The 21,180-nt window shown below is 42.9% G+C and overlaps 1 protein-coding gene across 1 annotated transcript in view; it reads left to right on the top strand.

The window, feature by feature from the left end:
• Positions 1–21,180, top strand: part of si:dkey-233k19.3 (dynein axonemal heavy chain 11) — a 120,140-nt gene that overhangs the window by 20,976 nt on the left and 77,984 nt on the right. The window contains exons 27-40 of the mRNA XM_062992363.1: positions 2,162–2,386; positions 2,515–2,606; positions 2,836–2,962; positions 4,857–5,009; positions 7,571–7,804; positions 9,371–9,502; positions 11,060–11,220; positions 11,302–11,458; positions 12,510–12,655; positions 12,736–12,852; positions 13,672–13,810; positions 13,892–13,984; positions 14,060–14,254; positions 14,342–14,419. Of these exons, the coding sequence (XP_062848433.1) occupies positions 2,162–2,386; positions 2,515–2,606; positions 2,836–2,962; positions 4,857–5,009; positions 7,571–7,804; positions 9,371–9,502; positions 11,060–11,220; positions 11,302–11,458; positions 12,510–12,655; positions 12,736–12,852; positions 13,672–13,810; positions 13,892–13,984; positions 14,060–14,254; positions 14,342–14,419 (2,049 nt within the window). The remainder of the gene's footprint in view (positions 1–2,161; positions 2,387–2,514; positions 2,607–2,835; positions 2,963–4,856; positions 5,010–7,570; positions 7,805–9,370; positions 9,503–11,059; positions 11,221–11,301; positions 11,459–12,509; positions 12,656–12,735; positions 12,853–13,671; positions 13,811–13,891; positions 13,985–14,059; positions 14,255–14,341; positions 14,420–21,180) is intronic.

The following is a 21,180-nucleotide window of genomic DNA, read 5'->3' as shown; positions in this document are numbered from 1 at the left end:
CCAATCCCAGCTTATCAATGGGCGCAAGGCACACAGTAACACCCTGGACGGGGCGCCAGTCCATCGCAGGGCACACACACCCATTCACCTATAGGGCAATACAGTGTCTTAAATTAACCTGACTGCATGTTTTTGTACTGTGGGAGCAGAAAGGACCCGAACCGCCCCGCCTGGGGATCGAACCCAGGACCTTCTTGCTGTGAGGCGACAGTGCTACCCACCGATTTTTGGATGAATGCATAGCCACCACAGTCATTTAGGCTATGTCTAAATAAAAGGAGTGACAGGGTTAAACAGTGTGGTGTAGGACAAAAAAGTGCAAGGCAGTCTGGGAAATGTAGTGTTTGTTTATTATGCCGCTTGACTGTGCCTTGTATTTAATGCCTGCTGGTACCAGAACACTGTTAGCCCTCTTAGTAGCCAAATTTACAGCCTGTAAACCTGACCCTGCATCTGCATACCTAAGATTCCATGGTTGTCGGGTGCATTTGTGTCTTTTATTTATTTATTTACTCCTGTCTATGTGTTTCTATTACGCCCTGGCATCTCCTTCACCTCTTGTGTTTATGGTTTACCAACCATATTCACCATACTTAGCAGAGCTGCTGCAAGGCGGTTGCCTGGAAATGTCGATTGCTTTAGTGCCCTCGCTCTTTCCCCGCTGTGCCGCGGTGAGGGTGGTTAGATCTACGGTTGTCAGCCACCTTCATTCAAGCGCCTGATATACGGGGTGAAGACCACACATTAGTGTCTTTGTTCCCAGCCCAGCGCGGAGGGGCCAAACACAATGCTGTTTACCATGAGTCAGCCAGGCCTCCATGATTTCTGACTCCCACACGGATAGAAGACTACGAGTGGTTTAATCTGAGCTGAGTGGTGTCCTGTATATGCTCATACGTTAAGGTTAAATGTAAAAACGGCAGAATAATGTTGTATAAGCTTTGAAACAGTGCAGTAACAAGAGTCTTAGCTATAAAATGTGTAAAGTGGTTCATGTGGTTCAGCATTTAGCAGACGCCTTCATCCGAAGCAACTTACAGAACTGTGACTGTATAATGTCTGAGCAATTCAGGGTTAAGGAGCAGCAGCAACCTGGCAGTGGTGGGGCTTGAACCAGCGACCTTCTGATTAATGGTCCAGAACCACTAGGCTACTGGTCAGTTTCATCAACAGCATTTTTCTGGTCAGGGTCACGGTGGGACGGTTAAAAAACAAACTGTATTAGAATAGACTGACCTCTATTAGCCATTTTCCGGGCTCTGTCCCAGTTCGCGAACTTGATTTTAAACGAGTTTAGCGTGTTTCCACCAAAAAAACACGTTCCAGACTGCAAACTGGTGGAAAAACTGGTGGAAACACGGGCCGGTTCTCTAAAAAGCACCAAGGTTTTGAAGAAGCCCGAATAAAACCGGTTCAAGAACCAGAGTTCCTTTAGTAGAAAAGCGCTTTATGTGATCGTTTCAGCTAAAAGAGCAGCTGCCGGCGCCCAGGTGGCGCAGCGAGATATTCCGCTACCACACCAGCACCGAGATTCTGAACTCCTCGGTTCGAAACTCGGTGTTGCCACCGGTCGGGTGGGCGCCATCTGGCGGGCATGATCGGCAGTGCCTGCAGCAGATACGAATTGGCCACCGTATCTATGTGGCCATCGGACTATATATGGGGTGGGATCTTCATACGCTGTGTAAGGACCCTGATTGGCGGAAGAGACGCCTGTGCAGAATGCAGGGGCGAGAAGAGGAGGGCTGTGCAGAGGCGTGTACAGCGACGTGCTCTCCTCGGATGCGATCGGGTATCCCTCGGCAGCGGAAGGCAAATTGAGTGTGCTTAAAAAAAAAAACAGCAGCTGCCCTTCTGTGGGAATTTGTGCCCATTCAGCCAAAAAAAGCATTCGAATGGCTGATCTTCCAGAGCTGTTGAGTGGGGCTGAGGTCAGGGCTTTGTTTCTTTAATCAGAGCTTTTCTTCATGTCTTTATAAAGCTTGCAGGGGTACAGTCATGCTGGAACAGGAAAGGGCCTTCCCTAAACAATTGCTGCATAGTCAGAAGCATATAATTTCCTTTATTTAATACATTTATTACACACGAATTCAATAATTCATACACATACAGTGTACGTGTCCTGTTCCCGACTGTGTGGCTGATCTCTTTTCTCCTCCAGGTTCAGCTGCAGGCCATGCTGCAGACGAAGCAGGTGGAGTTCTTCCACCAGCAGGTTCTGGTTCTGCAGGCCCAGCTCACCCAGGCAGACTCGGTCCTGCTGATCTGGTTGGAGGTTCAGAGGACTTGGGCGTACCTGGAGAGCATCTTCATGGGATCTGATGACATTTCTTCTCAGTTGCCTGAGGACACACACCGATTCTGCAGCATCGATGCTGACTTTAAGGTGCTTTTTATGGATTATATCAGATTAATGGATTGAAAATGGGGATTTGGGGATTATTTTTAATGTCATTTAAGCATAAATATGTAATAGAAGGCAAAAATGTACCCAGAATTTCTTCTTGTGTTTAGGATCTAATGTTTAAAAGTGCAGAAACGAAGAACGTCATTGCTGCCACCAACAAGCCTGGTCTTCTAGAGATCCTTGAGGATTTACAGATAAGGTTTGCCAAGCATGTATAATCCATAACAAGTGGTTTATTACGGTGCTATTGGCCATCTAGGGTGTAGGGTATTCCTACCTCGCACTTAAGTGTTTCACGGTGGAACCTGACCAGCCACGACCCTGACCAGGATAAAGCAATTGATGAAATCAAAGGAAATGAATCAAATTTTTAAACTCTACACATTAAATAGCTGATCTAAAATGTGATGTTGCTTGTGTTTTTACAGACTTGCTGTATGTGAGAAAGCATTAACCAAATACCTTGAAACCAAGAGAACGGCTTTTCCACGCTTCTATTTTATCTCATCCACCGACTTACTGGATCTCCTTTCCAAAAGCAACCAGCCTAAAGAGGTAAGAAATCTCGGAACGTGTTTATTTACGAATTCTGCCAGTGTGAACATCTGCATCAGTGTGGAATAAGCGTCACATCCAGGGTTACAGCTCCACATGTATCTGTGTTTATCTGGATTCTCCTCCCTGTTTCACTTTTAAACTTGTGTTACAGCTCCAGCTTCTGAGAAATGGTGAGAATCAGAATCAGCTTCTCCCAGAGTCTAAAACGCTTCTGGTTGAGAATAAAGCTTAACGTGGTTTAATGTAGTAAAAGAAGGAGACAGGAGCACTAAACTTCTCTTCATTATTACTGCTCATAAGTTCCTCCACTAATCACATTCCTCACTCGCTGTTTTACTACAATAAGTCACGCTACGTTTTGTTCGTACGGCCTGAGTCTCTTTAGCTGCCTTGTATCAAACAGTTCGTCTCATTGGAGGAGCTTTGAAAAGGTCAGCGAACAACAAACGGTCATTTAGGTGGTAAAATCATATATAAAATCATATAATGTATTTTCATATATTTATTAATCATAAAGTGTAAGATGGTTTTCACATATTCAGCAGTAAGGTTTATACGAGTACTGTGACCGAGGTCAGAGAAAAGAACAATCATACCCCTTTTCCACCGACGCGGCACGGAGCCCGTTCCGGTTCCCGAACTTGACTTTGAACCGGTTCCGCGTGTTTCCACCGGAAAAAAGAGGTTCCAGACAGCGAACTAGCGGGCCGATCTGGCACCACAGAATACTGGGTTATTCAGCCCGAATGGAGCTTAATGCTGCATTTTTATCTTTTAAAGTTCACCTGATCACATTTTGATGCAGTTTGCCGCTGATATTTTCAAAGCGCCTTTAAAAAGATGAACTGTGAGATATTACGAGATAAAAGTGACCCGGACAGAACGGAACTCGCTTAACGTGAAAAATAAAGTCTGAAGCTTTTTCATCTCCCCGAGCTGCATAAACACACGTGAAGTAAATCCAGCTAAACACAGATACACGTGGTATTATAGAGTAGATTTGATGGTTATTTCACACAGATGTTTGTTCGTGTTGTGGAACTTTAGTGATGTTTCACCGCTCCAGCCGAGCGCTGAGTAAATCGGCTATCTGTGCCGAGAGTCGCGGCGAAACCGAAGCACAAAACTCCTCTCACGTTAATGAACTAAAGAAAACAACAACTGAGATAAACACGTCACGTCTTCTTATCACAGATTGTTAGATCGCTGCTTTTTACATAAAAACGAACATCTGTAAAAGCAGCACAAACGCTCTCACATAATCCACACACTCCACCATCATGTTACTGCTCTTAACTTTCATTAAGTAACGCCCACCGCTGATGACGCTGCCATTGAGTCACGATCCACTTCGGTCTTGGTACGAGTCTCATGGACCCCGATAATGGAGATTTACTGCCTGATGGTTTTAACCTTTAGTAAAACGCTTGTGTATCGGCAGCAGGCTGTACTTGTAGCTTTGATTCCTCTGTGCGGATCATAATTCAATACAGAACAGTGTGTAACGAGCCCCCCTCACTCCGTCTGACCTTTATCTGTTTTGATTAAGCTTTTTTGTTCCTCACACTGCTACTTAGAGAGCCATTATATCTCAGTGGAATATGATTAGGATCAAACAAAGATATTTTTACGATGGGCTTTGACTCCGACCCTGGTCAGATTCTCTTTGATCAGACCCTCCTACGTACCTGCGAGTATTTTAGTCTGAGCCGTTGAACCGGATCGGGGTCGGAGCGCCTCGCCTCGCCTCGCCTCGCTCTCTTTGCGTGTTGATTATAATTAGAAGCACCAGTACGTCTGTAATTTCATCATTATGCATGCATCATTATTTCCTTTCTTTGTCTGTTTTCACTCTCTTGGTACACGTGTATGAAGTTTTTCTTTTGCTCAGGTCACCCCTCACCTTGTGAAGCTGTTTGACAGTATGGTCGACCTGCGGTTCCGTCAGGACGGGCGCGAGACGGAAGACGCCGTCGCTTTAGGAATGTTCAGCGGAGAGAGAGAATATGTGCCGTTTCATTCCCCGTGTGACTGTAGGGGCCCGGTAAGGCCCCCCATCATCATCTATATGTGAAATACTCATGTTTTTAAAGTGTGAAAGTTTTAATACTATACAGATTTATGTTAGGGTCATTTTATAACTTTTATTATACAACCCCAAATCAGAAAAAGTTGGGACGGTATGGAAAATGCACATGATAATAAAAACACAGAGTTTCTTACATTGACTTTGACTTTTATTTGACGTCAGACGGGATGAAGCTGAGATGTTTCATCTTTTATCTGCTCGACTTCATTTCATTTATTAATAAACATCCATTCCTGCATTTCAGGCCTGCAACACATTCCAAAAAAAGTTGGGACGGAGGCAGTTTAGGGCTAGTAATGAGGTGAAAACTCTAAATGATGTACAGTGTATCACAAAAGTGAGTACACCCCTCACATTTCTGCAAATATTTTATTATATCTTTTCATGGGACAACACTATAGAAATAAAACTTGGATATAACTTAGAGTAGTCAGTGTACAGCTTGTATAGCAGAGTAGATTTACTGTCTTCTGAAAATAACTCAACACACAGCCATTAATGTCTAAATAGCTGGCAACATAAGTGAGTACACCCCACAGTGAACATGTCCAAATTGTGCCCAAATGTGTCGTTGTCCCTCCCTGGTGTCATGTGTCAAGGTCCCAGGTGTAAATGGGGAGCAGGGCTGTTAAATTTGGTGTTTTGGGTACAATTCTCTCATACTGGCCACTGGATATTCAACATGGCACCTCATGGCAAAGAACTCTCTGAGGATGTGAGAAATAGAATTGTTGCTCTCCACAAAGATGGCCTGGGCTATATGAAGATTGCTAACACCCTGAAACTGAGCTACAGCATGGTGGCCAAGGTCATACAGCGGTTTTCCAGGACAGGTTCCACTCGGAACAGGCTTCGCCAGGGTCGACCAAAGAAGTTGAGTCCACGTGTTCGGCGTCATATCCAGAGGTTGGCTTTAAAAAATAGACACATGAGTGCTGCCAGCATTGCTGCAGAGGTTGAAGACGTGGGAGGTCAGCCTGTCAGTGCTCAGACCATACTCCGCACACTGCATCAACTCGGTCTGCATGGTCGTCATCCCAGAAGGAAGCTGACGCACAAGAAAGCCCGCAAACAGTTTGCTGAAGACAAGCAGTCCAAGAACATGGATTACTGGAATGCCCTGTGGTCTGACGAGACCAAGATAAACTTGTTTGGCTCAGATGGTGTCCAGCATGTGTGGCGGCGCCCTGGTGAGAAGTACCAAGACAACTGTATCTTGCCTACAGTCAAGCATGGTGGTGGTAGCATCATGGTCTTGGGCTGCATGAGTGTTGCTGGCACTGGGGAGCTGCAGTTCATTGAGGGAAACATGAATTCCAACATGTACTGTGACATTCTGAAACAGAGCATGATCCCCTCCCTTCGAAAACTGGGCCTCATGGCAGTTTTCCAACAGGATAACGACCCCAAACACAACCTCCAAGATGACAACTGCCTTGCTGAGGAAGCTGAAGGTAAAGGTGATGGACTAAACCCAATTGAGCACCTGTGGCGCATTCTCAAGTGGAAGGTGGAGGAGTTCAAGGTGTCTAACATCCACCAGCTCCGTGATGTCATCATGGAGGAGTGGAAGAGGATTCCAGTAGCAACCTGTGCAGCTCTGGTGAATTCCATGCCCAGGAGGGTTAAGGCAGTGCTGGATAATAATGGTGGTCACACAAAATATTGACACTTTGGGCACAATTTGGACATGTTCACTGTGGGGTGTACTCACTTATGTTGCAGCTATTTAGACATTAATGGCTGTGTGTTGAGTTATTTTCAGAAGACAGTAAATCTACACTGCTATACAAGCTGTACACTGACTACTCTAAGTTATATCCAAGTGTCATGTCTATAGTGTTGTCCCATGAAAAGATATAATGAAATATTTGCAGAAATGTGAGGGGTGTACTCACTTTTGTGATACACTGTAAATGTAAGGAACACTGCATTTTTATTTTATTTGCATTTGCCATACTGTCCCAACTTTTTCTGATTTGGGGTTGTATTTTCATTCATTTTCTTAACCGCTTATCCAATCAGGGTCGCAGTGGGCGCTGGAGCCTATCTCAGCTTTTCAATGGGCGCAAGGCACACAGTAACATCCTGGACGGGACGCCAGTCCATCTCAGGGCACACACACACACACACATTTGCTTATAGGGACAATTCTGTGTCTCCAGTTAACCTGACTGCATGTTTTTGGACTGTGGGAGGAAACCGGAGCTCCCGGAGGAAACCCATGTAGACACAGGGAGAACATGCAAACTCAGGACAGAAAGGACCCGGACCGTCCCACCTGGGGATCGAACCCAGGGCCTTCTTCCCGTGCCACGCGGGGTTGTATTTATTATTGTTACTAATCTGTGATGATTACTAATCATGATTTTTACGCCACCCAGGCAACACAAACAACGCCTCCGCCTCTCTCTGTAAAATCTGGTCCCACTGTGGTTTACAAGATCTAACATAAAGCCCCCACACGTTCGCATTCTTGATATATTTGCGTATAACGTATCATGATATTGTTTGAGGTGGCGCTGTGGCTGACCCGTCTGGAGGAGGCGATGAGGAACACGACGAGGAGGCACATCGCCGAGGCGGTAGCCGCGTACGAAGAGCGGCCCCGGGAGCAGTGGATTCAGGAGTACCCGGCTCAGGTGGCTCTCACGGCCTCTCAGATCTGGTGGTCTACAGACGTGGGCCTCGCATTTCAGCGTCTGGTGGAGGGATTCGACACGGCTCTGCGCGACTACAGCAAGAAACAGGTACGTACACCTGCTCTGGTTCCTAAATATACAGCACCCAAAAATCACTCTACCCTATAGAATAGAAACAGAAATAGATATAAACGATATAAACACCAGCCATAAGATCAAAACCACCTCCTTGTTTCTACACTCACTGTCCATGTTATCAGCTCCACTTACCATATAGAAACACTTTGTAGTTCTACAATTACTGACTGTAGTCCATCTGTTTCTCAATGGTCAGGACCCCCACAGTGCAGGTATTATTTAGGTGCTGGATGATTCTCAGCACTGCAGTGACACTGACATGGTGCTGGTGTGTTAGTGTGTGTTGTGCTGGTGCTGATGGAGTTTTTAAACACCTCACTGTCACTGCTGGACCGAGAATCGTCCACCGACCAAAAATATCCAGCCGACAGCGCCCCGTGGGCAGCGTCCTGTGCCCACTGATGAAGGTCTAGAAGATGAGCGACTCAAACAGCAGCAATAGATGAGCGATCGTCTCTGACTTTACATCTACAAGGTGGACCGACTAGGTAGGAGTGTCTAATAGAGTGGACGGTGAGTGGACACGGTGTTTAAAAACTCCAGCAGCGCCGCTGTGTCTGATCCACTCATACCAGCACGACACACACTAACACACCAGCACCATGTCAGTGTCGCTGCAGTGCTGAGAATCATCCAGCACCTAAATAATACCTGCTCCATGAAGAGGGGGGTAACAAAGCATGCAGAGAAACAGATGGACTACAGTCAGTAATTGTAGAGCTACAAAGTGCTGGTAAGTGGAGCTGATAAAATGGACAGTGAGTGTAGAAACCAGTACCTGTAGTGCTTTCAGATGCTGCTGTTAGCATGGCATCATTTCTCATGACCCTGTTATTTCACCTTGTCCTTTATAAGCCTTGCTACAGCCTCACTCCCCACAGTTATAGCCAGAATCCTCTCAGACACGGGGAGCTGATAAAGCCTCCTGAAGAAGCTGTGAGGCAGGATGTAAGTACAGTATCGAGGCTGAGGCCGTTCATTTTTTCCCCAGCGTGTAAGGTTAGCATGTCCTTGTAGAGCGTTTGAATAATCGAACTCTTTTCCTTCAAGCTTTTGATTGGAGTCGCTGTCAGACAGCGGTGATGAATGTATCCCGACCTGAACTGTTTTTACATCTAATATAGTGTGGCTGGGGGTAGGAGATGACATCTTATTTGCCTGTAAGAGTGTAGCCCCATAACCACTCTCTCTCTCTCTCTCTCTCTCTCTCTCTCTCTCACACACACACACACTTCTGTGTGCCAACATTCATCCACACCCACACATACACAGTAACACGCCGCTGATAAACGAGCCTCACGCTTATTTGGCCTCCTGACTGGAATATATGACCTTTATTCATGAATGTAGAAGGAGGGGGGTGGGGGGTCCCGGTCCCCTCTGATGAACATGTGACCCTGTTATTACCTTCCACTTCTCTCTGGCACGTAAATTGATATAATTGGCGTAAGCGCGGGCCACGGAGCTCGCCGTACGCTCACACAGTCCATTTAGCGCGGCCTAATAACGTCTGAAACGTCCGCCTCGCTTCTTCAGATGGCTCAGCTGAACTCCTCGATAAACATGCTGCTGGGAGAGCTGAGTCCGGGGGACAGGCGGAAGATCATGACCCTCTGTACCGTTGACGTCCATGCCAGGGACGTTGTGTCCGGACTCATCACGCAGAAGGTTTGTTTATATTACCCGTAGCTTAACTGTGTTGAATAGGGATGTAACGATGCACTCTACCCGCGATGCGATGGGTTCACGGTACGATTTTTTCTACATTTTTTTAAACAAAATGAAATTGAAGACAAATTATGAAAGTTTCCTTTTATTATTTCTGTTTATGAAATAAAATAAAATCCTGTATTTGTGCTTATCTTTTATCTATCTAAATAAAGAATGCCCTTTTTATTTCTGAGGGAGGTACACACTGTGCAAAACGATGCTGCACGTTTCCCTTATTGTGTAAAAAAAATAAACTGAAATGAAATAAATCCCACATGAAATAAATAAATGAATAACACAAATAAAGAAAGTACCCTCACATGAATACATTCCGAATCTGGCAACCCTGTAGTGACGTCGACCAGGCGAGGTGAATAGCGCCAGCGCCCTCTGCTGTTTAAAGTGAACATCGATTCATTATACATGTAAACCCATTTAAATCGTTGCACATGTGAATCGATTTTTAACTGTCTTGTGGTGCATCGTTACATCCCTGGTAATGGATAACCGTATTTGTAATAAATCATTAATTTTCTGTCTGTATTCTCTTTACGTAGCCTTTTATGCAGACTTAACCCTTTAATGGTCTGCTTCAGCCATTTTTTTAATCTTACTTTGAGTCTAAATACTTGGGTAAAATAATCTGTATGTAAATAATCTTGTTTGGGACGTATCTAAACTAAGAAATGCAAAGAAATAATTATTTAAACATTATTTTCTTGGTGAGACCAATAAAGGGTTAAGTAAGCAAAGCTGCAGCATAATCACACATGATGAAAATGACCTGCATGCAGTTCTCACCACCAGGGTTGCCAGGTTTTCCCTAAATAGGACCAAAAGGGTTGCGTGACGGCCCTTTAAACATCGATTTATCCTTCGTCAGGGTTGCAGTAGGTCTGGTACGTCAATCCATCGCAGGGTTTTGGCCTTGTCATGTCTGTGCAGGCCGACCGATAGCACATGAGTTCCAACCCGGATCTCAGTGATTGGCCAGCGTAATAGACCGCTGCTCCACCTGCATGCCTCAGATTCATGTTTGGGGAAAAATCTACAATTCTACAATATAAGAAAAAAGAATTTATATTTTTAAAGGTGCCCTGGTCCTTTAATCGTGCAATACATATACAAAAAACACAATCTTATGCTTGTTTAAATCAAATCACATCACATTAACACGGGTTTAAAGGGTGAGTGAAAATCTTAGGTGCACAGTCCCTCACAGTTGTATTTCACATTAAATACAGTACATACACATTTACTTACATACACAGCACCAGTCTGCTTAATATATACAGGTTAAGCTATTAATGTACAGATGTACAAACATTATAGTATGATGTACTGTGAGTATGTGAATATACGTGTATGCATGTGGATTTAGCTCAAGTGCAGAGAGCAGAATAAGTGTTATGTGGTGTAATAATTAACAGAGGAGAGCCATACTAATTGGTAATATAATTGCCATAAAAGAACAAAACAAACACTAGATTTATATTTAATTTAAACATTGTGCAGGTGAACAGCGCTCATTCCTTCGACTGGCTCTCTCAGCTGCGGCACTACTGGGATGAGGAACAGAAGCACTGCTTGGTCAACATTTGTGATGCCCAGTTTCTCTACTCGTACGAGTACCTGGGTAACACGCCTCGCCTGGTCATTACCCCTCTCACAGACAGGTAATAGTGCTTATTAGTGTCTGAACGACACCATTAGTCTCGTAAGCGGCGTGTCATTTATCTGATCGTCTCTGTAAACAGGTGCTATGTGACCCTGACCCAGTCTCTACACCTGACCATGAGCGGGGCCCCGGCTGGTCCCGCTGGCACCGGCAAGACCGAGACCACTAAAGACCTGGGCAGAGCTCTTGGCATCATGGTGTATGTCTTTAACTGCTCTGAACAGATGGACTACAAGGTAAATGTGCAGCATTCACGCCTCGCCACTGAGGTGCCGTGTGTAGCCCAATTTGAGGGATGCTTAACCAAGGTAGTACAACACTGGGGCTAAAAGCCACAAACTAAAAGAGTGAAAGGAGAATAAAAGTAGTGGACAAAATAATGGAAACCAAGTAATCAGTGAAAGACACACACAGAAACATCTGCAGCCCATAACGGAGATAGTGGACAGACAAAAAGGTTTTTTTTATATAGTTCTAATTGTCATACTGCTGTATAATAGTAATAACATTATTTTATTTACTCTGTTTACTCTATTTACTGTGCTGGAGCTGCTGTAACACTCCAATTTCCCCCATGGAGAAGTGGTCTTTAAAATATGGCAGCTGAACAGAATGCCTGTGACAGCACAGTTCTCAGAAAGAAAGGAAATCCTGAAGAAGTTGGATATGGAAGTACAAAAGCGGCAACTCACCCTACCAACTGGCGCAGACAGTTCCCAGTAAGGGTCCAAAAAGGGCCACTAACGGGCTGTCATGCCACCTCTGGGGCGGTTCCCTCTGGACACTTGAAAAGTGCCACAACACCAGCTGAGTTCACAGAGGGAAAATTGGACCGGGCCTAACAGAACCAATGTCACACTTTCAGTAGCAGCTCAGCGGTTGAGGTACTGGACTACTAATCAAAAGGTTGCTGGTTCAAGCCCTGCTGCCAAGTTGCTACTGTTGGGCCCCTGAGCAAGGCCCTTAACCTTCAACTACTCAAATTGTTATCTCAAATGTAATGTAAGCTCCAGAAAGCAGATCATCAACAGAGGAGCTGGCAAATCTGGAAGTCAGGAAAAAACCGTGATCCCGTGATAAATTGGGACTTAAATAGAGTTAAAAGGAACTGATGTGCGCCTCCGTGCCCCATCTGCCGGCCGTATTTGGCAAGGCGAGGACACGATTCTGTAATTGAGCCACATCATCGATCTTTACATGTAATTCTAAACCTCCTAAACGTCACAGCAGTGAACAGTTTACGTTCTAGTATCGTGGCTGCAATTCTAATTATATTAAGTGTTACAGTCCATAGGAAATATCTTTAAAGGACTGGCTCAGACCGGTGCTTGGGGCTGCTTCGATGAGTTTAACCGCATTGCCGTGGAGGTGTTGTCTGTGGTGGCTGTGCAAGTGAAGACTATTCAGGACGCCGTTCGTCACAGGACGAAGAGGTGGGACACTCTGCACGACGGGTCATCATTCACGTGTTTATATAAACAGTGTAAAATAATACGTATATTCTGTCCTGTAGGTTGTTCTTCTTAGATGAAGAAATCGTCTTGAGACCCACCGTCGGGATCTTTATCACCATGAACCCGGACTATGCAGGACGGACCGAATTACCGGAGAACCTCAAGGCGCTCTTCAGGTACAGCTGGATCCATGTCAGAGCATCAGGAGATGCAGGAGTCAATATGATTTTTAAATCCTACAGACGTGGCGCTTGGGTGGCACAGCGGTCCATCAGCCAGCTGGGCGCCTACACAGACGTGATTGTCTGAGGGGGCGGCTGAAGCCCTGTGTCGCCTTGATTAGAATAAAAGGAAATAAAAAAGGCGCCTAAACAGACAACATTTGGGAAATCTGAGGGGATGGGTTGGGTCAGAGGGTGGGAATTCCACAGGGGATTCCTCATAACGGCCGCAATTACGCCCTCTGCTGGCTGATCGATGGCGCTGCACAGAGACGGGGGATAATAGAGATTGGTGCATGACTCTCCGTGCACGATACGGATCTCCATATAAAATCAGACCTCCGTACAGATCCCTGCCTGCTTCCGTGCTTTTGGATAACAGTGTTCTGATTCATTCACTAGCGCACCAGCGCTGGGATTCAGAACCCCCCCCAGTTTGAACCTCAGCTCTGCTACCGGTCGGCTGGGCGCCCCCCAGCAGGCATAACTGGCCATTAAAGTCTGCCAGGTGGGGAAAAAGACCGGACTGTAAGTGGGTGGGGTCTTCAACACTGTGTAAGGACCCTGTACAGAAAGTGGAGGGGCACGGAGATCAGGGCGTGGCTCAAATAAGAAGGAGTCAATGGACTACGCACGCGGGAACGTGAGGCAGGCAAACATACCCCCCTCAGACACGACCGGAATCTCCAGCAGCAGAAGACGAATTAAATAAATGATTATTATTTGTATCAAAATGCTTCGTCGAGTAAATTAGAAGCGTGAATGTCCCTGCAGGCCGTGTGCCATGGTGGTGCCGGATATGGAGCTGATTTGTGAGATCATGCTCATGGCTGAGGGCTTTCTTAATGCCAGGCTACTGGGCAGGAAGTTCATCACCCTGTACAGCCTTTGTAAGGAGCTGCTGTCCAAGCAGGTAATTAAAAACAAAGGATAAAATATGATCTTGAGGGTTAACAATGAACGTAGGTGACCCTGATCTCCTCTCATCACTCAGACCCATTATGATTGGGGTTTGCGTTCTGTCAAGTCCGTCCTGGTGGTCGCCGGTACGCTGAAACGAGAGGACGCTTCCAGACCAGAGGATCAGGTGACGTGCGTTCCCTCTAAAAATCGATGTTAGGTTATGGCAGCATGTTGACACATGGTTATCCTACCTGAGCAGGTACTGATGAGGGCTTTACGAGACTTCAACATGCCCAGAATGGTGACGGAGGACGTCCCGGTGTTCATGGGCCTGGTCGGTGATCTGTTTCCCGGCCTGGAGGTGCAGAGGCGGACCGATCCTGACTTCGAGCGGCAGGTTCGACAGAGTGCGCTGGAGCTGAGACTGCAGCCGGAGGAGACCTTTATTCTCAAGGTTATAAATCAGTCGTTATTAAGATTAAATACATGGTTTAAATCTGCACCTCACCTGTAAACTAAATCAAATCATTTATGATTGTAGGTGGTTCAGCTGAAGGAGCTCATGAGTGTTCGGCACTCCATATTTGTGGTAGGAAGCGCCGGCACAGGAAAGAGCCAGGTAACATACATGTTCCTATAGTTCAGATCGATAAACAGACAGACAGATAGATAGATAGATAGATAGATAGATAGATAGATAGATAGATAGATAGATAGATAGATAGATAGATGATAGATAGATGATTAGATAGATAGATAGATAGATAGATAGATAGATAGATAGATAGATAGATAGATAGATGATAGATAGATAGATAGATAGATAGATAGATAGATGATAGATAGATGATAGATAGATAGATGATAGATGATAGATAGATAGATAGATAGATAGATAGATAGATAGATAGATAGATGATAGATAGATGATAGATAGATGATAGATAGATAGATGATAGATGATAGATAGATAGATGATAGATAGATAGATGATGATAGATGATAGATAGATAGATAGATGATAGATAGATAGATAGATAGATAGATAGATAGATAGATAGATAGATAGATAGATAGATAGATAGATGATAGATAGATAGATAGATAGATAGATAGATAGATAGATAGATAGATAGATAGATAGATAGATAGATAGATAGATAGATAGATAGATAGATAGATAGATGATAGATAGATGATAGATAGATAGATGATAGATGATAGATTGATAGATAGATAGATGATAGATGATAGATAGATAGATAGATGATGGATGATAGATAGATAGATAGATAGATAGATAGATAGATAGATAGATAGATGATAGATAGATAGATAGATAGATAGATAGATAGATAGATAGATAGATAGATAGATAGATAGATAGATGATAGATAGATGATAGATAGATGATAGATAGATAGATGATAGATGATAGATAGATAGATAGATGATAGATAGATAGATAGATAGATAGATAGATAGATAGATGATAGATGATAGATAGATAGATAGATAGATAGATAGATAGATAGATAGATAGATAGATAGATGATAGATAGATGATAGATAGATAGATGATAGATGATAGATAGATAGATGATAGATAGATAGATGATAGATGATAGATAGATAGATAGATGATAGATGATAGATAGATAGATAGATAGATAGATAGATAGATAGATAGATAGATAGATAGATGATAGATAGATAGATAGATAGATAGATAGATAGATAGATAGATAGATAGATAGATAGATAGATAGATAGATAGATAGATAGATGATAGATAGATGATAGATAGATAGATGATAGATGATAGATAGATAGATAGATAGATAGATAGATAGATAGATAGATAGATAGATAGATGATAGATAGATGATAGATAGATGATAGATAGATAGATGATAGATGATAGATAGATAGATGATAGATAGATAGATGATAGATGATAGATAGATAGATAGATGATAGATGATAGATAGATAGATAGATAGATAGATAGATAGATAGATGATAGATAGATAGATAGATAGATAGATAGATAGATAGATAGATAGATAGATAGATAGATAGATGATAGATAGATAGATAGATAGATGATAGATAGATGATAGATAGATGATAGATAGATAGATGATAGATGATAGATTGATAGATAGATAGATGATAGATGATAGATAGATAGATAGATGATGGATGATAGATAGATAGATAGATAGATAGATAGATAGATAGATAGATAGATAGATAGATAGATAGATAGATAGATGATAGATAGATGATAGATAGATAGATAGATAGATAGATAGATAGATAGATAGATAGATGATAGATAGATGATAGATAGATGATAGATAGATAGATGATAGATGATAGATAGATAGATAGATGATAGATGATAGATAGATAGATAGATAGATAGATAGATAGATAGATAGATGATAGATAGATGATAGATAGATAGATAGATAGATAGATAGATAGATAGATAGATAGATAGATAGATAGATAGATAGATAGATGATAGATAGATGATAGATAGATGATAGATAGATAGATGATAGATGATAGATAGATAGATGATAGATAGATAGATGATAGATGATAGATAGATAGATAGATGATAGATGATAGATAGATAGATAGATAGATAGATAGATAGATGATAGATAGATGATAGATAGATAGATAGATAGATAGATAGATAGATAGATAGATAGATAGATAGATAGATAGATGATAGATAGATAGATGATAGATAGATAGATAGATAGATGATAGATAGATGATAGATAGATAGATGATAGATGATAGATAGATAGATGATAGATAGATAGATGATAGATGATAGATAGATAGATAGATGATGGATAGATGATAGATGATAGATAGATAGATAGATGATGGATGATAGATAGATAGATAGATAGATAGATAGATAGATAGATAGATAGATAGATAGATGATAGATAGATGATAGATAGATAGATAGATAGATAGATAGATAGATAGATAGATAGATGATAGATAGATGATAGATAGATAGATGATAGATGATAGATAGATAGATAGATGATAGATAGATAGATAGATAGATAGATAGATAGATAGATAGATGATAGATAGATAGATAGATAGATAGATAGATAGATAGATAGATAGATAGATAGATAGATAGATAGATAGATAGATAGATAGATAGATAGATAGATAGATAGATAGATAGATAGATAGATAGATGATAGATAGATGATAGATAGATAGATGATAGATAGATAGATAGATGATAGATAGATAGATAGATGATAGATAGATAGATAGATAGATAGAGATTTCAAAAATACCTTTATTTATACAGTGATTACAAAAACACTAATAAAAACCAGAAAAACCACTTAGTGTCCAAACACAATCACAATGTTAGCAGCAAATCTCCATCATCAAGAATTGTACATAAGACTTCATTAATTCCCCAAATGCTCCTAAACACTGGCAAATTCCCCACAAGCTTATAATAAGCAAACTCTATTTTCAGCCTAGCTGCTACTAAGCCTGAGAACATGGCCACCACGTCCACAGACCCCTTACCTAACATACGATTCTTCCTGGTTTTCCAAATCGCAAGTTTTGCCGTACCTGATAAAAAATTTAGTAGAACAAAAACATTTCTTCTCTGAACATTATATTTCATCCCAAAAATAAAAAGCTGAAGTGAGAAATTTTCACCAAGTAGCTGAAACCATTCAGCTAGCAGACTGAAAATAGGTTCAAGCCGATGACACTCCACAAACAAGTGAAACAGGGACTCAGACTCAGAACAGAAAGGACAACCCTCACTAACACCTGGTTCGAGATGCACCCGATGTCTGTTTGTAGCTATTATTCCATGTACAATCCTCCACTGGAGGTCAGCTGTCCGTTTTTCAATTGGACGCTTGTACAGTACCCGCCAGCAGCCTTTAGGAGAGGAGCCAGCACCAAAAAACCCAGACCACCTTGTAGCACTAACACCAAGCAGAAAGCGTGATTGAAACACCTTTACACACACCAGATACAGGGCCTTCTTCTCAGTTGAGGAAAAAGTATTCAGTTCTGGAGTAGTGAAGGACAAGAGCCAACGCTCATCCTCCTCCCACTCCACAGCAGGGCTAACACACACCTCAGGAAAGTCATACCGGCACCCTTCCTTCCACTGGGCAACGGCTGACTGATCGTCCAGGATACTCAGGTAGTCAGCTGGCAACGCCCGCCGTACCTCTGTCCTCAGGTGTTCCAGTAAACGTTTAGATCTGAACCCAGTCCGGTCACTCATCTCTGACACGCTGACAGTCATGAGGTCACCCAGCTTCACACAACCTGCAGCCATCAGACGAGAGCGCAGAACTTCTAAGGAAGAAGTGACTGAAACTAAAAAAGAGTTAAAGAACAGCGGCTCCTCCAGCAGCCACATTCCAGCGGTTGTATCAGCAGACCTGGACACTGAGAAAACTTTCCAGGCCTCCAGCACAGACTTATAAAAGGGTGTGAGACCCGACAACTCCTCCTCTGGTGTAGTCATAAGGAAGAGATGTTTGTCGAAACCCATTCCCCCCGCCAGCTGTAAAAGGACACAGGCGAAGTAAGTCCATGTAGGTGTTCCACCGAACAACAGTCTCTGAGCAGCTTGAAGACGAAAAGTCATAATCCTGGACTTAACGTCTATAAGTCCTTGACCTCCCTCCTGTACCGGCAAATACAGAACAGCTGACCGAAGCCAATGTTGGCCTGACCAGAAGAAGGACACCAACAATCTCTGTATCTCCAGCACTAGCCCTGCAGGTGGCTGTAAAACAGTAAACCTATGCCACAAGGTGGATGCTACTAAGTTATTGGCCACCAACACCCTTCCCCTGTAGGACAGCTGGGGGAGCAGCCATTTCCACCGAGACAATTTGGTGCACACTCTCTCCACTACACCTTCCCAGTTCTGTTTCTGAAAGTCATCATTCCCCAAAAACACCCCCAAGACCTTCAGCCCCTCTCTACCCCACCTCATGGTCCCTGGCAGATTCGGTAACCCTTCCGCTGGCACCTGTCCTGCCCATAATGCCTCACTTTTAGTCCAGTTAACTTTAGCTGAGGAAGCCTTTTCGTACAGAGTTAGTGACTCAGTTAAAACCTGAACATCTTGTTCATGTTCTATAAAAACTGTAACATCATCAGCATAAGCCGATAACACCACCCCTGGCTCCCCAAATCTCTGCACAGCCTGAAACCCAGTTAGTCTCTCCCTCAGCTGGACTAGTAGAGGTTCAATAGCTAGGCTGTAGAGTTGACCAGACAGAGGACAGCCTTGCCTAATTCCTCTTTTAACTGGAATTGGCCTGCTCAACCCACTACCCACCTTCAACATGCATACCGCCTCAGTATATAACAACCGTATAACATTTAAAAATGCATCCCCAATGCCAAAGGCCTTCAATGCTTTAAAAAGATACTGATGATCTACTCGATCAAAAGCCTTTTCCTGATCGAGAGAAACCACCCCAACACATCTGCTAAAACTTTTACAGCAGTCTACCACATCTCTCACAAGGAATAAATTATCCATAATGGATCTGTGAGGGATGCAATAGGACTGATCTTTATGAACTAAAACAGAGAGGCAAGTTTTAAGCCTATTGGCTAAACATTTGGATAAAATCTTGTAGTCTGTAGTTAAAAGAGCAACAGGTCTCCAATTTTTTAACATACAAAGATCTCCTTTTTTTGGCAACAAAGACAAAACAGCGCGACGACATGAGCCGGGTAAAACACCCTCTCTGATACATTCACTAAAAACATCATGCAAGTCTTTGCCAATGCAGCCCCAAAATTCTTTATAAAAGTCAGATGATAATCCATCCATGCCTGGTAGAGCCAGAATCCAGTTGAGGAAGGCCTTGAAGAAGATGATCAGTAGAATCCGAGTCACAATAATCCATAGTATAAAGATCAGAGTAAAAATCCACTGCATGTTTACGCATTTCTGCAATGTCAGTAGACAAACGTCCATCCGGTAAACGAAGACACAACATCTGATTATGCTGTGCTTTTGAGCGCTCCAGATTAAAGAAAAAAACACTTGGAGCGTCCATGTCAGCAACCGTCGTGAAACGGGACCTCACCATAGCTCCCTTCACCCTCTCATTTAAATGGCTGCTGAGCTCCTTCTTCTTCTGCTGCAGACTCTGTACCAAAGCCTGATCACAATTCACAGCCAGTCTGAGCTCCAGAGCTTGTATATCCTTCTCAATTAGCTGAATAGTCATTTTAATCCTGGAACTTGATTGAGCAGTGTGTTGTTGACAAAGCATTCTTATTTGTGTCTTTCCAACTTCCCACCACTGTCTCAAATTTTCAAAACAGTTCTTTCTGGTTCTCCACTGTTCCCAGAAACAGGTAAATCTTTTACAAAAAACTTCATCATGAAGTAATTTTGAATTGAAGTGCCAGTAAGAAGAAGTCCTGACACCCTGTGATAAAGTCACTGTAGCAGAAACCAGATGGTGATCAGAAAACCCCACCGGAGAGATGGAAACCTCAGTGACCCTATTATTAAGATGTTTAGACACATAAAATCTATCTAACCGAGCAGCACTGACTCGGTTCTGTAGAGCTTTAACCCACGTGTACTGTCTAACTGCAGGATTTTTAGCTCTCCATACATCTACTAACCTGAACTCCTCTAGGAGCTTTGACAGGCATTCAGAAGACTGTATGTGAGGTTCTGCAGCAATCCGATCCATAGTGAATTCCACTGTACAGTTCCAATCACCACCAATGACAATAAAACTATCAGTACACTGTCTCAGGGTGGAGCGTAGAGTGTTGAAGAACTCAACACGTTCATGTCCCACATTTGGTGAATAAACATTAAGAAAATAAAACTGCATGGTGTTAATTTCAGCCTTTATTAAAAGAAGACGACCTTTCACAACCTCTTCTGAATGCAGAATCTTAGCTCCTAAAGAAGGACAGAAGAGAACTGCTACCCCAGCTGTTAAATTGGTACCATGAGAGAGTACCTGCCGTCCCCCCCACCACATAGCCCACTCAGCTTCATTATCCACATCACTATGTGTTTCCTGAAGAAAAATAACACGTAATTGCTTTTGTTGTATGGTATCTAAAATTTGTGCACGTCTATGACCAGTTCTGCCCCCATTAATGTTAAGAGAAGCTAATCTAAGACTATCCATGAGAGAGCATAAAATAAAAGTAGGCAGAAGAAACAGCAAATAGAGATAGAAAGGCCACCACGTGTAGCATGATCATAATCATCATTACTGACTAAAATAAGTCTTTTTCAACAGTTGACCAGTTTTCCTGACAGTAGCGACATGTTTCTTT

This window comes from Trichomycterus rosablanca, chromosome 3, assembly GCF_030014385.1.
Source record: "Trichomycterus rosablanca isolate fTriRos1 chromosome 3, fTriRos1.hap1, whole genome shotgun sequence".
Lineage (NCBI taxonomy): Eukaryota > Metazoa > Chordata > Actinopteri > Siluriformes > Trichomycteridae > Trichomycterus > Trichomycterus rosablanca.
The sequence above is the reverse complement of the archived record's forward strand: the minus strand, read 5'-3'. Positions and strand labels throughout refer to the sequence as shown.